The sequence below is a fragment of the Pipistrellus hanaki genome, assembly GCF_964339955.1.
Source record: "Pipistrellus hanaki genome assembly, chromosome: 7".
Taxonomy (NCBI): domain Eukaryota; kingdom Metazoa; phylum Chordata; class Mammalia; order Chiroptera; family Vespertilionidae; genus Pipistrellus; species Pipistrellus hanaki.
In genome coordinates, this window is record NC_140509.1 from 76,520,819 (window position 1) to 76,539,359 (window position 18,541).

At 44.4% G+C, this 18,541-nt stretch overlaps 1 protein-coding gene across 1 annotated transcript; it reads right to left on the bottom strand.

Moving 5' to 3' along the window:
* Positions 1-3,155: 3,155 nt before the first annotated feature.
* GJA1 (gap junction protein alpha 1) lies at positions 3,156-17,087 on the bottom strand. Its single transcript, XM_084889656.1, has 2 exons — positions 16,905-17,087; positions 3,156-6,107 (listed from the first exon to the last, which is right to left on the bottom strand). The coding sequence occupies exon 2, from the start codon at positions 6,089-6,091 to the stop codon at positions 4,943-4,945; it is 1,149 nt and encodes a 382-aa protein (XP_084745782.1). The 5' UTR covers positions 6,092-6,107; positions 16,905-17,087; the 3' UTR covers positions 3,156-4,942.
* Positions 17,088-18,541: the final 1,454 nt, after the last annotated feature.

Below are 18,541 nucleotides of genomic sequence, written 5' to 3' on the forward strand. Positions count from 1 at the left end.
GGCTTGGGCGCAGGGTTTGCTTTCTAAAGTAGGTGCCTCTTGAGACAGTTTTTATAACTAACAGGGAAGTGTGTGGGCACTGAAATTACTCTACACGTCAGAGCCCAAATAAGCAGTTGGTTGTTTGAAAGAAACATCCGGAGACCAGAAGAAATAATCTGACTTAAAATTTCAACAGTTTTGAAGATGAAGAAACAAATGTAAAATCTTCCCCCTCCAAATTGGCTTTCTTCCTTAAGGACCCTCTTCTTGTTCTATTCTTCCTGAAGCATTGTTTCTGTGGTGTTGTTCCGCGTCTGCTCTTGAGTTCTGAAAATTGCCAGCTGCAAATTCTGACATGCCAAGGGCTCAGCTATATTTGCCCAACCAAGAAAAGGTAAAAACAGAATCCTGGAGCCAGTAGATTATAAACATGTTGCTACACCGTTGGTGTGCTGTTTATAAAAAGAACTCACTTTAAGACTTTAATAAGCCCCCAAAGTTCATTATTTTGCTCTCCCTCCAAGTATAAAGCACACAGATGTTCTGGCATGTTGGTATTTGAAGTTTGGAATTTTTAGGAGAGGCCGTGTGTGGGCAGGGAACTAGCACCCTGGGCACGTTGAGGTTCAGCAGTTTTCTCAAAATAAGGTAAAAAGAACAGCCTATGGCATGGGAGCTTAACGGAGACCCACAGGGGCTGGGATGTTAGCACACCGAACCAAATACAGGCACTGGACTTCTTCCCAATATCTGAAGACATTAGACAATCCTACCACTTTTTTTCTCTTTTTTTTCTGGACGAGAGGTTTTATTTGGGAAAAAATCATGCTACACCAACTTAAATTCTTTAAAATGAGGTTTCAACATGATGTCGTGTATCAGGGCACTTGGCAACTTTCTGAGTACAATTAAAATGACATAAAACACAAAGAAGGGATGCTTTCTGTAACAAGGTAGGTAGGAGGTAATTTAAAAAGAGCACACCTAGAAGGAGAAATTCTAATCTCCAGAATACACGGCTTTGTTTTTATGGCACCAATATGAACACGTTTAAATTGTAGAGGTATGTCAGAAGCTTGCAGACAATCCTACCACTTTCAAACATAGGCAGCGAAGTTGGTGTATAAATTTCTAAAGTAAAATGACAGCAATATTAAACATGTGATTATCTAACAAAAGAGTAGGGGGATTTCATATGAAAGCAGAAGCTTTGGGTAAAGTTAAGTCTTCTATTGTTTACAGAGTAAGAACTACTGTTATGTTTATAAAAAGGACCTTTATCTTCCCTATTCCCATTTCTAACATGACTATCCTCTCTTCAATTCCCACCCAATATTAAACTTTCCCCCCAACTCCAACAGGCTCTAGAACTTCACTGCCCAATACCATAGCTACTAGCCACATTTGGCTATTTAAATAAAATGAAATTAATTCTTTTTTTTTCAGACTCATTGGTCACATTTCAAGTGCTCAGTAGCTGTGTGTGACTAGTGACTACCACAGTGTGCAGAATAAAACATGTCCACCACCACAGAAAGTCCTACTAGTTCTAGAAGATTCAAATTTTTCTGATTTTTAAACATAAATTTTATGCAAAATAATATCTAGTCGTAGAATGAGACTGCATAGTTTTCTCATTATTTTTAGTTGTGGAAAGCAGGCGGCCAATTGAGAAAAGCAAGATGAGTGAAACAGCATTTTTAAAACTATGGAAGTCTTCACATCCTGAGCTTCATGGGGCAGGGACTGTGAGGTTATTCTAAGAACTGCCACTACTTAGGGTGGGGTCTGCAACTTTTAACAGGAATTCCTTTTGGGAATTCGAACTTCTCTGATGTGTATGGAGAATGTGGAGAGGTAAGAGGTTTGATTTCCTATTTCATATACTTTTGTAGTTTAAAACTGCATATTTATATGTTTAAATGTTTTTTTGAACAGTGAAAAGCACTAAAGTTAGGAAATGTTTAGGATGTACTATCACTACTCAAAAGATATAGCTTGCCTATCACGTCATTCCACCAGAGCCCCATGTTTAATTCCACCTTTACTGGAACATTCTGTAGTACGAACCACTTGTCCAACCACACAGTGACCCTGCTTGTGTAGAATACACTTACACATTCACTCAAATCTTGTTTCTTTATCCCCCATATTAAATGAAAACACAGTAGGCAGAGAAAACCTGCCTCTCCCATTGGATTCTCAGCCAGCCAATGGTAATATTTGAAGTGCTGCCACTATTATGTTAATTGACTGGGAAGCTGTATATTAAATAATCTTTTGAGTATAGGAAAAATCTCCTAACTTTTGTTAGTCAAAATAGAAAAATAAAGCAACTGAAGTGGACTAAATTATTTCAAAATTAGTATTTTTATGTTCCAGTCATCTAAATTAGCTTTGTGCTAATACTTATCTACAAACAATTTTAATAAATTAAAAAAAAAACTTTCTGAAAATGTGACTAAAGATGTTAATATACTTATTATCAATTGTCCAGAAATATTCTACTTCCTCCTAATTATTTAGTTTTCTTTGGGCATTAAGAATTTTTTAGCATGGATGGACGTGGAGAGTATTATGCTAAGCGAAATAAGCTAGTCAGAGATAAGTATCACATGATCTCACTCATATGTGTAATCTAATAAACTGGTAACAAGATAGATCCAGAGACATAGAAGCATGAAACAGACTGATGAATTTTTAGAGGAAAGGTGGGGATTAGGGGGCAGGTGGGGGAACCAGGGAACTTATATGCATAGCCCATGGACAGACAATAGAGTGGTGAAGGCCTGGGAGGGTCAGAGCTGGTCAATGGGATAACAAATAAATAGTATATCAGCAATATTTTCAACAATAAAGATAAATTTTTAAAAAAGATTTTTCAAAATCTTATGTTCTGTATGTTAAAATAATAAAATCATAGATATATTTCATTTTTTTGACAGCAATCTCATCACTTGGACATATTCCAAATTTAACTTCTATACTTTTTTCTTCTCAGTTGAACACTGATGCACTATTAATAAACCCAGCAAATGATAAGTATTGTCCTTTCAAAAACTTCTGAATCTTATGATCCTTATTTGCCCAAATTCTCATAACCAATGGAAATGTCTTTGATGATTATGAATAGATGCAATCAGTTTTAGAAATCACACAGGATGTAGAGGCCATTATTACACTAAATTAAAACTTTATTGAATAAAGAACACTCTCCAGAACACATGATCCGATGGACTAGGCCTACGTTACATGCAATGAAGTTGAACTTGACAGTAGTTTAACATGGAATGTCAAACAAATTAGTATTTCTCATTGTACAAAACTGCTTTATGTAGATGGCATGCAAGAAGAAAGTTATGATACTCTGCGTTTTCACTAATCATCTGTGATGAGTTTAAAAAAGGCATCTGAAGAAACTGGAAGATTTAACATATATTTCAAATAAATTAGTCACAGGTGTACTACTGAATTGCCTTCAATCTCTCTTGCATACCAAATAAAAATCTTAGTGCAAACATCAAAGTTGCCGGTCACTCCAAAAGACTGTCAAACTCATTAACAGAATACAAGTTCTGAACCAATGTGCATTAAAGTAGGACAAAACCCAAAATGCCAGTTACTGCAAAATTCATTTAGGCACATTTAATAGTCCATTCTAAGCATTTCTTCTAAGTCTCTCACATTAATCACTAAAGCCTGTTTACAGTACTAAAATTCTATCATTCAAGCATCAATGATTACATTTCAGAAAAAAAAAAATCATTCTTTCAGCAACAGCATTATTGCTATATTCTAAAAAACAAAAACAAAAAAGGAAAAGAAAAAAAAAAAAAGAATCATAGTTAACAAAACCAAGTATCCACAATAGGATACACAGGGAAAAAACATTTTAGGAAAAAAGTGTGCTTTACTTGCACAGCAGGAATTATAATGTAAACACCATTATTGGCCCACATCACAAAATCCATGAGAAGAAGTTCAAATCTGAACACTGTGGGTACATTATTTTCAATTCTGTTTATGAGTTTATTCTATATCTGTTTGTACCAATACATGACAAATAAAACACACCCTTTCACACATATACACATACAAGTGATTGTTAAATATTGAGCATGGCTTGCTTCCCTGACTCAACTCAAAATGTTACGTGACATACCAGCCGTCTTTAAAAAATGTCTACAGCCGTCTTTAAAAAATGTCTACAGAAGTCATTAAATGAATGTGAATAGTAGTTGAGGAATGATGAAAAAGTGATGGCAATACGATGTGAGTGGATGTTAAGGAAAAATGTACACAGAACTTGGCTGAGATTTGCAAATGCATGGGAAGTCTTTTCCTGTGGGCCTTGTCTGAACTTAACGAATACCAATAAAACGCAGTAACACAAATCCACTGACACCTTCAGGGTCAGGCCTAGAAAGCTTACCTCCAAAGTGCAAATTTTAACAATGGAATGTTTTAGCAGGGATACAAGGACAACCCTCTGTCTTTTTCTTGTTAAAAAAAGAAGAAATAAGATGTTCAGAAAGTATTTTTTTTTCTTCCTGGAACACAGTTATTTCCGTTTCTTGGTAAAACAAAATGTATTTAGCCAAAATATCACCCACTCTTTCACATACACAGAACTATCCTTAGGGGAGGGATGGGAGAAGAGAAAAAGCCCTTACCTATGTATCACCTAATGCAACTTTTTTTTTTATTAGAACTGAAGTCCTCTGAATCAACTACATTAAATACCAACAGGTACCTCCCTCACCCCCGCCCCGCCACCCAAGCACCCCCAATGAACCCAGGTATCCTACTAGCATCTTTGTGTTTCCTAAGCCTCCTGCCGAAGGCTGTTGAGTACCACCTTCACTGGAACAAAACTGAACACCTAAAGGTGCACCTCCTACAGCACCTTTGTCTTCTCCACGAACTCCGTGGACGCTGGATGCTCACGAGCCCCAAAAATCTAGATCTCCAGGTCGTCGGGCCGAGGCCGGCTGCTGGCCCGGCTGCTGGCCCGGCTGGCGGGCCGCTGGTCCACGAGGGCCAGGGGCTGGAGTTCGTGCCCGGCCGCCAGCTTTTTAGAATTCTGGTTGTCGTCGGGGAAGTCAAAGGGCTGAGCGTGCGAGTTGGAGATGGTGCTGCCCGCCTGGCCCATCCGGTTCTGCTCTGCGCTGTAGTTGGCCCAGTTCTGCTCGCTCGCTTGCTTGTTGTAGTTGCGGCAGGAGGAGTTGTTCCTGTCCCCCGTCACCAGCTTGTACCCGGGGGGAGACATGGGCGAGAGGGGGGCGGTGGGCGAGGAGCAGCCGTTGAAATAGGTGTATTTGGGAGAGCCGCACTCCTTGGAGGGGCTCAGGGGGCCGGTGTTGGCGTGGTAAGGGTCGCTCTTGCCCTTCACCCGGTCCTTGACGCCCTTGAAGAAGACGTAGAAGAGCTCGATGATGTTCAGGGCCAGGGACACCAGGGACACCACCAGCATGAAGATGATGAAGATGGTCTTCTCGGTGGGGCGCGAGAGGAAGCAGTCCACCTGGTGGGGGCAGGGATCCCGCTTGCAGGTGTAGACGGCGCTCAGGGTGAAGCCGTAGATGTACCACTGGATGAGCAGGAAGGCCACCTCGAAGACGGACTTGAAGAGGATGCTGATGATGTAGGTGCGCAGCAGGCCGCCCCGCATCTTCACCTTGCCGTGCTCCTCGATGCCGTACTTGAACTTCTTGATCTCGATCTGCTTCAGGTGCATCTCCACGTTCATGCCGTCCGTCTGGGCCACCTTGAGCTCCTCCTCCCGCTTGTTCAGCTTCTCCTCCTTGCGCATCACGTAGAACACGTGGGCCAGGTACAGCAGCGTGGGCACCGACACGAAGATGATCTGCAGGACCCAGAAGCGCACGTGGGAGATGGGGAAGGACTTGTCGTAGCAGACGTTCTCGCAGCCGGGCTGCTGAGTGTTGCAGCGGAAGGCCGACTGCTCGTCCCCCCAGGCCGACTCCACCGCCGTGCCCAGCAGCAGGATCCGGAAGATGAAGAGCACGGACAGCCACACCTTCCCGCCCGCCGTGGAGTAGGCCTGCACCTTGTCCAGGAGTTTGCCCAAGGCGCTCCAGTCACCCATGTTGCCCGGGCGCCCCCTGAAAGGAAACGAAAAGACAACGGGATGATCATAGATGGCAAATGATTGGTGTGATACCGTTTCTTTCAGCAAAAGCGTTGCAAAGGGTCTCAGAGCTTTCTAGCGATCTTGCAGAAAGAAAACCAACCAGAAGTAAACTCGTCCTGCCCTATCCCCCTCGCCACTGCCCCCATCCCTGTAAAAAGGTGTCACTTTCTTTTCTTTCTTTTTTTCTTTATAGATTTCTTTTTAAAAAATATATATTTTATTGTTTTTTTGTTTGTTTGTTTGTTTTTTACAGAGAAGAGGAGAAAGGGATAGAGTTAGAAACATCAATGAGAGAGAATCATTGATCAGCTGCCTCTTGCACACCCCCTACTGGGGATGTGCCCGCAACAAAGATACATGCCCTTGACCAGCATGGAACCTGGGACCTTTCAGTCCGCAGGCTTTCGCTCTACCCACTGAGCCAAACCGGTTTCAGCAAGGTGTTATTTTCTTGATGCAGGAAGACACAGAAGCAACAGAGTCTATGTGCCAATTAAACAGCAATCTTAACCTGTGAAGGCGTAGGGGTTGTTCTTACTCAACCACTGCCTCTGCGCGTGACTTCAGGAGCCAGCTGTCTGTTCGGGCCTGGGAGGCCTGTACCTGAATGCCTGACTAAGCGAAATGCCGATGTGTGTTATTCAAATAGCCTGGTATCACTTAGCTGGTGTGACTCAGTGACTGAGCATTGACCTATGAAGCAGGAGGTCACGGTTAGATTCCGGGTCAGGGCATATGCCCGGGTTGTGAGCTCCATCCCCAGTGCGGCCGTGTAGGAGACAGCCCATCAATAATTCTCTTTCATCTATCTCTCTTTCCCTCTTCTTTCCTCTCTGAAGTATATATATATATATATATATATATATATATATATATATATATATATGTATATGGACTTATATATATGGCCCAGAATTGAAGAATTGAGGTGAGGACACCCATGAACACACATGCACATGGAGATACTCACGAGTGTAACCCATTTCCAAACCTCAATCTTGTTATATAGCACTTTATTCCAAATTGTATTCTGAAACATTTCTTTTTAGTGTTTCAAGTGCAAACTGTGCATTCTGTATAATATGGTCATCCTAAGCAGTGACTTATGTGGTTCAGAATTCTTTCTTCTGCCCAAATAAAATATGTTGTACTGAAAAGCACCATTTTGACACAATGTGTCATTATATGCAGGATCCTACTTTCAAAAACAAAAACTAAATGCCCATTACATTTCAAGCAGAAGTTCCATCTGTCTCCTTTGTAATTGTACCCTGGAAAATAAGAGACCACTTTCAAGTTTACCTCTAGCAAAAACAATCTTTTTTATTTTTATTTTTTATTGCTCTATACTTACTTCAAGTTTCCTTACTGGGTTTTAGGCCTCTAAACCTAGAGTTTACCCATTATTGATGAGAAAAATGCCCAAGTCTGTAGATATTGCAGATATCCTAAAAGTTGTTTATTTCACTTTATATGTCTCATTACCAATAACTCAATCAACTGATGAAAAATTGAGGTCTGCAGGGTACAGGAAATATTCAGCTATCAGTAGAGTCAGAAAAAGAGTTATGATCCCATGTCCAAGGCTTTCCAATGCATCACACTGGTTACAAAATTATAGCAAAGCTGGCTTACGGCTAGAAATGTTTCCATGCTTTGATATATACACAGTCTTGGTGAGGGCCAAAAGTTGGGAAGGAATAAGTAACATCACATGTGGCAGGCATAGAGAATATAGTCCAATTTTCGGCAGAGCGTAGTAATGGGAGGATTTAGGAAAGGATGAAGTAGTCAGAGATTATTTAATAATTAAAAACAAGTGAAGCAAAGGCTTTTCCAGGAGCTCGGTAATAAATTCTAAATAGTGTAACTAAAAGCAGGATTATACAGGCTTCTTAGAATTATGCTTTGAATATAAAGGGTTTTCTCATCTGGTATTGAACTACGAGCCGTTCCTCCTTGGAAGAAGGAAAGGAAAGCCAGGGAGTCTTCTTCCCCACCATGCAACAGTATGTTCCTGTTAATGTTTGCACTTCCTGGCTAGGGAGCCAGAAAAAAAAAAAAAAAAAAAATGAAATGGAAATCTTTCCTGCAGTTCCCTGAATGAAGCGAAGAGAGGGCTGATCCATAAAGTGAAACTAAGCACCAGCTATCTAAATTACCAGGTGATGGGGATCTCCGAGGACAGCCTCGACGGCCTCCAGCTGGTGCCAAAGAATGCTGGGTAAGCGTGGGAGGTGGCTGGGCAGGTCACAGCAATAACGCTCTCCGGGTGGTCATCAGAGAGGGAGCATCCCTTTTACTTTTTTAGGAAGGACCATTTTAGATGCCGTGGTCACAAGCGGGACAGTGACACTGACGTGAGAAAAGAGCAGTCCAATAAGAACAAGGGACCGTAGGGCTGACAAAGAGGGTTAAATCACCACGGGAAGGCTTGAAGTGTGAGAGGGTAATTGAGCTTTGATGAACAGTCGAAAGGTGAGAGGACGTAAAAGGAAAAAAAAAATAACCTCCAGTGTAGCAGAAAGTACTACCCGGAGAATGAAGAAGACCAGCCCACGAGGGTCAAACAAACAACAGAATTTTTGGAGCTCTATCAGTAGACAGTTTCTATGTGATGATGTGTAAATTGGCCCTAATTCTGTTGGTAGAGAATTACAGTATTTTGCCAGTGTCATCTGCTTTTGCTCAGATATCCCGATTGTGGTGAGGGGCGGGAGTGGGGAACTGCAGAAACAAGTGTAAAGTGGTAAACCGTTTGCATACATATCACATTTACACAAAGTTCAAGACAAACGTAACAAATTTAGAAATGTGTCCTTTTCGGTCAGTGTTTGATCATTATGCAAAGTGAAATAGGATTGTGTAGATGCTGTGGCAATAAACTATTACATTGTTTTACAGTCTATTCAAAATAAAACTCCACTTTATTTGTGATTTTGAGATGCCACAGAAACACCCCATCCTCCCACAGTACGTGAATTAGGTCATTGGGCAAATCTCTCGGGGGTAATCTTTCATTAATACACCAACAACTTAATTGCCAAGTTGTCTTTCCTTTAAGCACCCACGCAAGTTTTCATTTGCATTAACGAGTTATACCCTTTCATCTGAAACAGAGGAATTATCCCATCGGACACCTCGTATCCTGTAACATGTAGATACCTGTCATTACCTCTATCGCAGAGATCATCAGATTGTGTTTAATGTGATGGCTCACGTTAGTGATTGTCAAGGAGAGGTAACAAAAATAGTAGGAACCCTTTTCGGTAGTTGCTCACTTCGTTGTGAATCAAAAAGTTCTGTCAAAGGTTGCCTTCCCCCCCCCCCCCCCCCCCGATTCCTATTTTCATTTCTTTCAAGTTTTAGTTGAAAAATTAATGTCCTTTTACGAGGGCATAAGTACGTGTATAGAATCCCTGCCATTGATTTATAGACTATGTGCCTCATTCATATTCACCAAGATACAGGTATATTTCTTGTCTTACAAATGGGAACACCTCAGCAGCTAAACGAATATGGTGTGCGTTTCCGCCTTCACCTCCGGGTTCCAAAGTTGGAACTTGTCGTGTAGATGAAGGTCTAGGTTAAGGAGTTGTGCAAAGTTCTCACTGGGAGGAGTCAATGCTCGCCGGCAGCGGGACCAGCGTTCCTCTTCTTGTGCTTTCTTCATACCATGTCAGAGCACATTCCTTACGTGATCTAGACTACAGGCCAAATGTCACAGGCACCCGGGTGCGAACTGCCCAAGGGCCCTCTGGTCCCTTTTCAGAGTGCTTTTTGTGCTACATTACAACCCCTTGGCAGCATTTGTTGAAAGCACATATTCCTGCCGCTCACTAGTCTGAATGAATCTGATTTTGGGGAGGTGTGAGGGACTAGGCTATCGGTTTTTTGTTTCTTTTCTACTTTAAAATATGTATTTTATTGATTTCAGAGATGAAGGGAGAGAGAGAGAGAAACATCAATGGTGAGAGAGAATCATTGATTGCCTGCCTCCTGCACGCCCCACACTGGGGATTGTGCCTGCAATCCGGGCATGTGCCCTGACCGGGAATCGAACCATGACATCCCGTTTCATACATAGGTTGATGCTCAACCACTGAGCCACACAGGCTGGGCTTTTGTTTCTTTTCTTTAAAAAAAAATAAAAAAATAAAAAAATAAACACACTAGGTGATTCTGAAGTAAGGTTTGAGGCTAGGAAACAAATAATGGTTCAAAACATCCAGGAGAGCGGAGGGGTAGTGTCTGAAAAGGTGGAGGGGTGGGGTAGGAGCACAGCACGAGGAGCAGGGGCTCTCTGGACACCTGGGAACTTAGCTTGTGCGCCCTTTACCGCCACATCAGTGTCGCCACCGACATCTGCTCCCCAAGAGCAGGAGGACTGAAACACTTTATTAAAAACGAAATTAAAGCTTCAACTTAAATTACTTTCGACGATCCCGTCTGCCAGAACCTTAAGAACAAATCTCTGTGCCAAGGCTGCAGTCAAGTCACTTCATCTCACTAATGTCCTAATAATTATTAGAATTAGAAAATAGTTTGCTTTCAGTTTTAAAGATTTTCCGAAGAGACAACTGTAGTGAATTGAAAGTGGGGACTAAAAGAAAGGTGAGTAGGATAGCTGAAAACTAAAGGGAGTCTTGATACCTGTATCACCTTTTTATGACCGAAAATAAACACTGAGGGGAGATGAAGGCCAGGAATATTTGAAAGAATAAAACCACGAAATCTAAAAATGCATAAGGAAATGTCTATGGACGTTCCTGGCAAAATCATCTAATGGATTTCATGTGTGTGTTTTTAATGCACCCCCAAACCAAAAAATTTCAAGCCCCAAAGCTAAAATGCAAGCCCTCCCAGCGTCTGTAACATTTCTAAGAACCGCTGTCCTTTGCAGTAAATGTCTGAGTGGGTTCAGTTTTGACCATCCCTCTACAGTTACAGCATCCAGATGTCCGTCTGGTCATATTCATACCCACACATAATCACCATTACCCACTTTCAACCCATCAGCAAATACTACAGATGTATCTTCCCCACCAAAACCCGGACCAGGACTGTCCCCACGATTCTGCTCTTCGCCTGGTCAACTTGCCAACCTGTTCTCCTCAGACATCAATCCTGAAAAAATAAACAGAGGGGCGATCTGCCGCCATCAGCCCTGCCCCATCTGCCTGGCTCACACCCTTGATTGAGGTCTCGGCTCTGGTTACACCTCAGCAGCCATCAATCCAGCCCTGTCACTTCCTATTATTCCTCTGGCCCGGCTTTTTTTCTTACCAGCCTTTAGCTCTATTTGACTTATTAGGTATTTACCTGTTCCTTGTTTGTCTCCCTCCGTGACAAGGTCTTATTATCTGCTTTTCTCAACTACAATATGAGCTTTACGAGGGAGTTTGTTTCATCTAATATATCCAGTGCTTAAAAGAATAAGAGTGATAGATAAATAAATATCTATTGAATGAATTAAATGGGGCCTGTATCCAAAAAAAAAACAACAACAAAAACCACCACCCTAACCCCCAAAAAAACAGGTCTCACCAGGTTTGTTTGTTTTCTATTTTATATTATATCCTTGGGATTTTCTTAAGTGTACGTGTCCCAAACTTCTGAAGTTCCATAAAGGGAACTTTCAGGGGGAAAAAAAAAAGTATTGTAAGCATCTCATTTTAGGCAGATGGTTAAATTTCCAAGTGCCAATCGCTGAAACAGAACTGTCTGTTGAAACAACATGTTTCCAATGCTTGTGAGCAGGCCCTAGGACTGAGCCAGGCCCTGTGACCTGGGACGCCTGCAGAACTGCAACGTGTATCCCAGATGTTTATGCAGTTTCTGTTGGCTGTTACAAGTTAAGATCTAAAAATAACAACAAAACCAGGCTGTTGTCCCCCACTTCCGTAGTATTCTGAGTCTGGTTGTCCCACATGATTTTATTGTCACTGAGGAGGCAACTGCAAGAAGCAGCAGCCTGTTTACACTTGTGTTGATTTCAAGATGACAAATCTTGGGTGAAGGTTGGAGTCCGAAGAGCAAGACCTGATGTCCACCCTCATCACCACAGAGTCTCAGTCTATGCAGGAGGCTGCCTGATGTATGAGGTGCCGTGGAAAATATCCCGTTTCTCTGAAGATACACAACCTTTGCTTCCTTCTATCTGGACAGCCAGCCTACCTTTGTAGTGTATCCAATTCCATGTGGTAGTAAACTTTCATTCAATTACAAATCCTGCCTCTGGCTCCCGGATGCTCCTTACCTTTTCTTTGTAACATTTCCGCGGGGATTTGTGCATGGCTTTGAACTGCATACAATTTTTTGTGGGGGTGAAAAACGTACCAACAAGCGTTTCTTTCCTTGGCTCTCATCCCTCTTCACCACAGAGTGTACCTACATGGGCCTCCACAGAACCAGGAGATGGGGGTGACAGGGGTGAGGAATTCCATCCAAAGGGCGGACAGTGACGGTCAGACAGGGACAATTCAACCCCCTGCAACAGCTATCACCCCGCTCCCTATTAACACAAGTTTCTCTCCCGCTTCAGGGGTGCTGGACAGTGTTCTTCTCTGTGGGAGGTTAAGCTAAATGAAATTATAATGTTCTTCTATTATAGTATCAGACTTAAAAAAAGACACTTTTCTCAGCCCTTGATGCCCCCCCCACCTCCATTTTTTTACTTTAAATAATGATTATTTTGTCTTCATTTAAACATACCCCACTAAGACCCTTACAGTGTGTGTATTATGACCCATCTGTTTTTTTCAATGAACAATGAATGAGATACCTCATGCACATGAAGCGCTTAAGTATTCAGTAGAGTTAAGCTATTACTCTTTAACAGATCTTAAGATGTAAATACAGCTCATTTGTTTTCTAATGTAGCATCTTTTCTTTAACAAAATAACAAAGAAATGATTAACATTTTCCTAATGGCAATCAAGATGAACTAGTTTTCAAGATGCTCTTGTAGGGAGTTTAATATTGCTATTTTAGCAATCCCTTTATGAGAATTTGCTCTTTATCAACTGATAGGGAGAAAGGCCATGAAGAGTACCCACCTTCCTTATGTTTCTTCTTTTTTAAAAAACATATATTTCTATTGATTTCAGAAAGGGAGGAGCGATAGAAACATCAATGATGAGAATCACTGATCGGCTGCCTCTTGCACACCCCCTACTGGGGATCGAGCCTGCAACAGGGGCATGTGCCCTTGATCAGCATTGAACCCAGGACCCTTCAGTCCACAGGCCAATGCTCTATCCACTGAGCAAAACCGGCTAGGGCCCTTGTGTTTCTATTTGATGACATCTGCCCCCAGATGACACACAAAAAAAATGCCATTTCTTAAATAATGTATCTGGCCCACAGAAGTTGGTAAGAAGAACACTATTTTTATATTACTGTAAATATTTAAGCACTCCATAAAACATATATCTTTTAGAAATTACTTAAGAAAGGTAGCGAGCCAAGACTGGTTTGGTTCAGTGGATAGAGCCTCAGCCTTTGGACTGAAAGGTCCCGGGTTCAATTCCGGTCAAGGGCATGTACCTTGGTTGCAGGCACATCCTCAGTAGGGGGTGTGCAAGAGGCAGCTGATCGATGATTCTCTCTCATTGATGTTTCTAACTCTCTATCCCTCTCTCTTCCTCTCTGTAAAAAAATCAATAATATATATACATATACATATACATATATATATATATATATATATATATATATATATATATGAAAGGTAGAGAAATTCCAATATAGAGTATGGTACTTTTTAAAGCTAAATTCATTTAGCTTAACCTCCCACGGAGAAGAAACTACAGAGAATTGTTTTTGACGAGACTTATCTATATTGAATATTGACATCATAACACAAGATAGCTGCTGTTCCTTCCAGAGCTGAATTGGTAAGCGTGGACAAGCTTCAGCAATCTATTCGAACAGCTGAGAATCTTGAGGGGAAGTCGGAACAACAGGAAAGGTGGAGTAGAAGGTATTAATCACTGGTCCCTTTCCTATTATTCCCCCCGGCCCCCATGACACATGGAACACAGAAAGTCTCTGAGGCTCACACCTAGGGACACCCCTGGATACTACGAGTGAAACCGAGGAATGCACTGTTATCCTGAGTTTCCCATCCTTCTCTCTGCAGGAATTGGAAACATTTCAGTAACAAGGCAACAGTCCGTGTCTGAAAACACACCCTTTCGGGTGCTTGCTGCTGAGTATCTCTGGAACCCGGTTCCCCAGCTGAGAGCCAGCAATGTAGACACAGACACCACATGGTGAAGGGCGAGGGGCCGAGTGTGTGCAGGTCGGAGCGGATCGGCTTCGGGAGGCACCCGGAGAATGTGGAGTGTTTACCCAGGGAGGAAAGCCAGAGCAAAACACCACCGCTGCCTTTTCCAGGCAAAGGCCAGGTGACAAATCACCGACTTTGGGAACCACAGAGCATCTCATGTTGGGGGAACAGGCTTCCGTGGTACAGGACAGAACATGCTCCAGGAGTGCAGGATTCACACACTGCCCGGACAGAAGCTCCTTCCTGCCTGGGGTGTCATTTCCCCTCACGTAGGCCTACCCCGGGAATTCACCCCTCTATCTTCCCGGCTTCTTTCCTTGGGGATGGAGTTACTTTAATGACATCTCCGCACGGGGACGGGCTTTGATCTTCACTAGTCCTTATACAAAAGTAAAGATTAGGCTATATATATATATATATATATTGCTAGGGGGCCACTTTGGATGGAGTTCAAGTGTGCCCGCTTTCCCAGAAGGTGAAATTGAGCACCTTCTGCTGACTAACCTGGCTTGGGAAGCCAGAGAAATGAAAACCCACCTCCAAATAAAGCCATGTCTGGGTGGCCAGGCGTGCAGCTCGCTCTTCCCACCCCTTCTGACTGCGGGGGAAGCCCGGGCCGCCTCAGCGTGTGGAGGAGGCTGGCGAAGGGGAGTTCAGGGATCCCCGGGTCAGAGAGGATGCTCGCTACACGCTCGGCTGGCCCACCAGGAGCCCGGGGTGGGCGCTGCGCTGCTCGGAAGAACTCCGGGTTCGGGTTCCCGAATCCGGTACCGATCGGCGGCGTCGGGACACGTCCTGAACTCTTACCTAATTCTATTATCTCTTCCCCCCCCCCCCCCCCGCCCGCGCCCTGCCCGACCGACATTCCTGGGAAGCTTTGAGGACTTCCAGGAGCTACAAGTGCCGCTGCAGCGCGGTCCCTCCCAGGTGCTCAGATTTCCCGATTAACACGCGTATATACGCGGCAGGAATTCACCGGAGGAGGAACAAAAGCCCCGACCCGCGGCGGGTGGGGGGCAGAGGTGACGGCCTCGCCTCATTACACGGATCACTTGCTCTTCCTTTGCGAATCGGCCCGCAGTTCCATCCCGGACACCCGCCCCCCCCAACCCCCCCCCCCCCCGCGATCTTCCACCCCCCGCTTCCTCTCCGGCGCGGAACTCGGACCCGCGCCGGGTTTGACGTGTCAGGAAGGCTGCGGGGGCGCCGGCTCGCCCATCCTCTCCCGGTCCCGGGGCTGCGGGACGCCCCGGCCTCCCTCCGGCCTCCGCTCCCGAGGCTTTCGTTTCTGCTGCTTTGCAGCGATCGCGGTGCAAGTGGTTCCAACTTGTGTGCGAGGCCACCCCGAACCGTCGGGGCTCGTGTGGAGTTGGGGTTTGGACAAACCCCCAGCGAGCGCGCTGCCCACCAGAGCATTTAAGTAGAGACTGGACCCCTTTTAGGGGCAAACCGGCACCTCCACCCGCGCCCGCCGGCAGCTCCCATCCTCAGGGGCCGGGACCCCGAGGTCCGCCGGCCGCAGGTCGGCGGGGCGGCGGGCGGGGGTGGAAACCAGCTCCCCCTAAGGCGCCGCTTTAGAAAGTTCGATCCCTATTCTTTCCAGGAGCTCCGGTGTCAGGAGCCGGGGGTGGAGGAGCACCCTGGGACACGCACACTCTTTTCTGATCATCTGTCCCGCTCCCCCCCCCCCCCTTCCTTGGCTTTGGAAGTAGCCACCCGCCACCCATGCAGGGACCTCATCTCCTGAATGTGCCCAACCGGGTTGGGCACAAAGTGGCCCTAATGAGGGTCTCCAGTTTTCCCGCGGTGGCTGGGAACACAGAGTCACCGTGGCTTTAAAACCCTCAATATTTCCAACGCGGGCTCCCCGACCTTTTTGTTTACCGGGGGAAACTCGGGGAAGGGACCACGTGGAAAGTCCAGGAGCCGCAAGGTCCTAACAAAGCCCTCTGGGAGGCAGCTCGCTTTGCAAGCCCATCATAGCCCGGCACTCAGATCTCCATATGCACAAGGCTGAGGGATCTACCGCGAGCGCTGCAGAGCCCATTTGCACTTTGATTCCGGGGACATTGTCAGTCAAACGCCCACCCCAGGCCCCCGGCTAATCCCCCCACCTCCACCCCAGCTACAAAGGCAAGCCAGATTCCCGAAAAAAGTAAAAGTTATCTTCTAAAACGAAGACCTCCGTGACCCAGGAAAGCGGTGCTTCCTTCTCACCAGAAAGATCTGAACCTCATTTTACCTGTTGCATTGTTAATAAAGACCTTTTCTTTACCAGCCCCCCAAAATATAAACACCCAGCGTCCGTTTTAAACTTTTTCAAACTCCAGAAACACTTTCAAGCTCATCCTTGCCATTACAGCATCATGGCCAAGGTACATTGTCAGAAGGCACTTAAACACTAGAGAGAAGTTTTACTTGTAGAAAAAGAGCCGGGTCGGTAGAAAATGAAAAGAAGAAAAAAGAAAAACTTACTCTTTCTCTTAAAAGAAGTGAAGCAGGCGCGCCAACGGATTGAACTCCTCAGAGGGCGAAGAGGAAAAGGCCAGTCCAGGCGCCCAGACCTGCCTGCTGCTGTTCGGTCCTTCCCTCACTCCTTCCCCTCATGAAAGAAAAGCGCTGGTACCTCGTAAAGGACTTTTTCCTAACTCGGAGCACAGAGTTTTTAAAAGTTTCAAGCCACTGACTCAACCCAGGAGGAGGGGCCAGAGGGGAGGGGCGGGGAAGAGGAAAGGCGGGGAGGAGCGAGGGGGGGGGATGGAGGGGGAGCAGAGGCGAGGAGGAGCTGCGAGGTGCAGATGATGAAGTTGTAGTTTTTAAACTTGCTGATGAGAGGTATGAAGGCGTGAGCGACGTGAGTGCTGCTACTTGTTGCTGCTCTTCCCAGATAACCATGACTGGCTTTAGTTAGTGCTTGTTCTACCAACAGTCCAGGGGTGATAAAAAGTTGTATATTTTATAATACTACAAGCTTTTCTAAAGTTAAAAAAATTATATCTATCTATCTATCTATCTATCTATCTATATATATATGAAGGAAAAGAGTATAGCAGCACAGTTTTGTTTCACACTGGCCACGGTGTGTTGTGATGTTAAAGGTAGGTGTGAGTTATGTGATGATCTAAGTCCTTTTCATTCTAACTAGGGGCAATTAACAAAGGAAATGCAGGGGCTGGGAGAGAGAAAGGGGAGCGGAAATGGACCCAGGTGGTGGTGTTCCCACCCCAGAGCCATCTTCCAGCCCCTGCACTGAGATGATTTTTTTCTTTTTTTTTTTTTTTACTCTTTCCTTATGTTGATAACTTTATACATTTTGACCTGCTATACCTCCGTCGGATCTCCAGGGAACTGAACGTTTGTATCTCGGTCCCGCTCATGCCAATGCACTGGGCACGAAGTCTGCTTTGGAGTGAAAGGTCAGGGTAGTGTTGATGATTGAATACGGATGTGATAAGTTGGCATTCAGTGGGTCTCAGAGCTATCAAACCTGAGACCCTCTCCTCTAGAGCCTGCTGGAGCTGAGCAGATCATTGTTAGCCCCTTTCCGCCGTTCCCATGTCTCTTCCTGGTCAGCACCCGGTGTTGGGGTGTCCTGAGTCACGTGGCCTCTTTCTTAGAGAGGGCAGCCCCTCTGAGGACACCCCAGACACCACAGCCAAGGGCAGACTTAGGACAACTCCCCTTAAGCAGGCTTCGGCGATGCTCCCCAGCTTGGGCAGGGAAAGCTCTGGCTGTTATTCTTGGAAAGAAAGCAGATTCACCCAGGCTGACTATTCCTATCCTTTTCTCGCTGATACAAACATTGATGCTAGAGTATGAGGTCTAATCAGAGAAAAGGAGCAGGGCAAATATTTTCTGGGAGATACCCCTCTCTAGATATAATTTCACTAAAATGATGAATGGAACACCTTTTGCAATGTTATAGTTTTAAAACGTGAGTTTGCTCTCTCCTGTGTTGACTATACTGTTTTCAAGATTATTAATTTTTCTTCTTCTTTAAGTTAGGGAAGAAAAAAAGAAGTAGAAATTGTAACCTGACTTGAGTTCAGTAACCCCTAAGTATTGTTTTGGTCTTGTATTTATATAGTTTACGTTCAAATGTTTTGTCCTAA

Excerpts from the sequence above, each read along its gene's own strand:
- GJA1 (XM_084889656.1), bottom strand. The coding sequence starts at position 6,091 with ATGGGTGACTGGAGCGCCTTGGGCAAACTCCTGGACAAGGTGCAGGCC.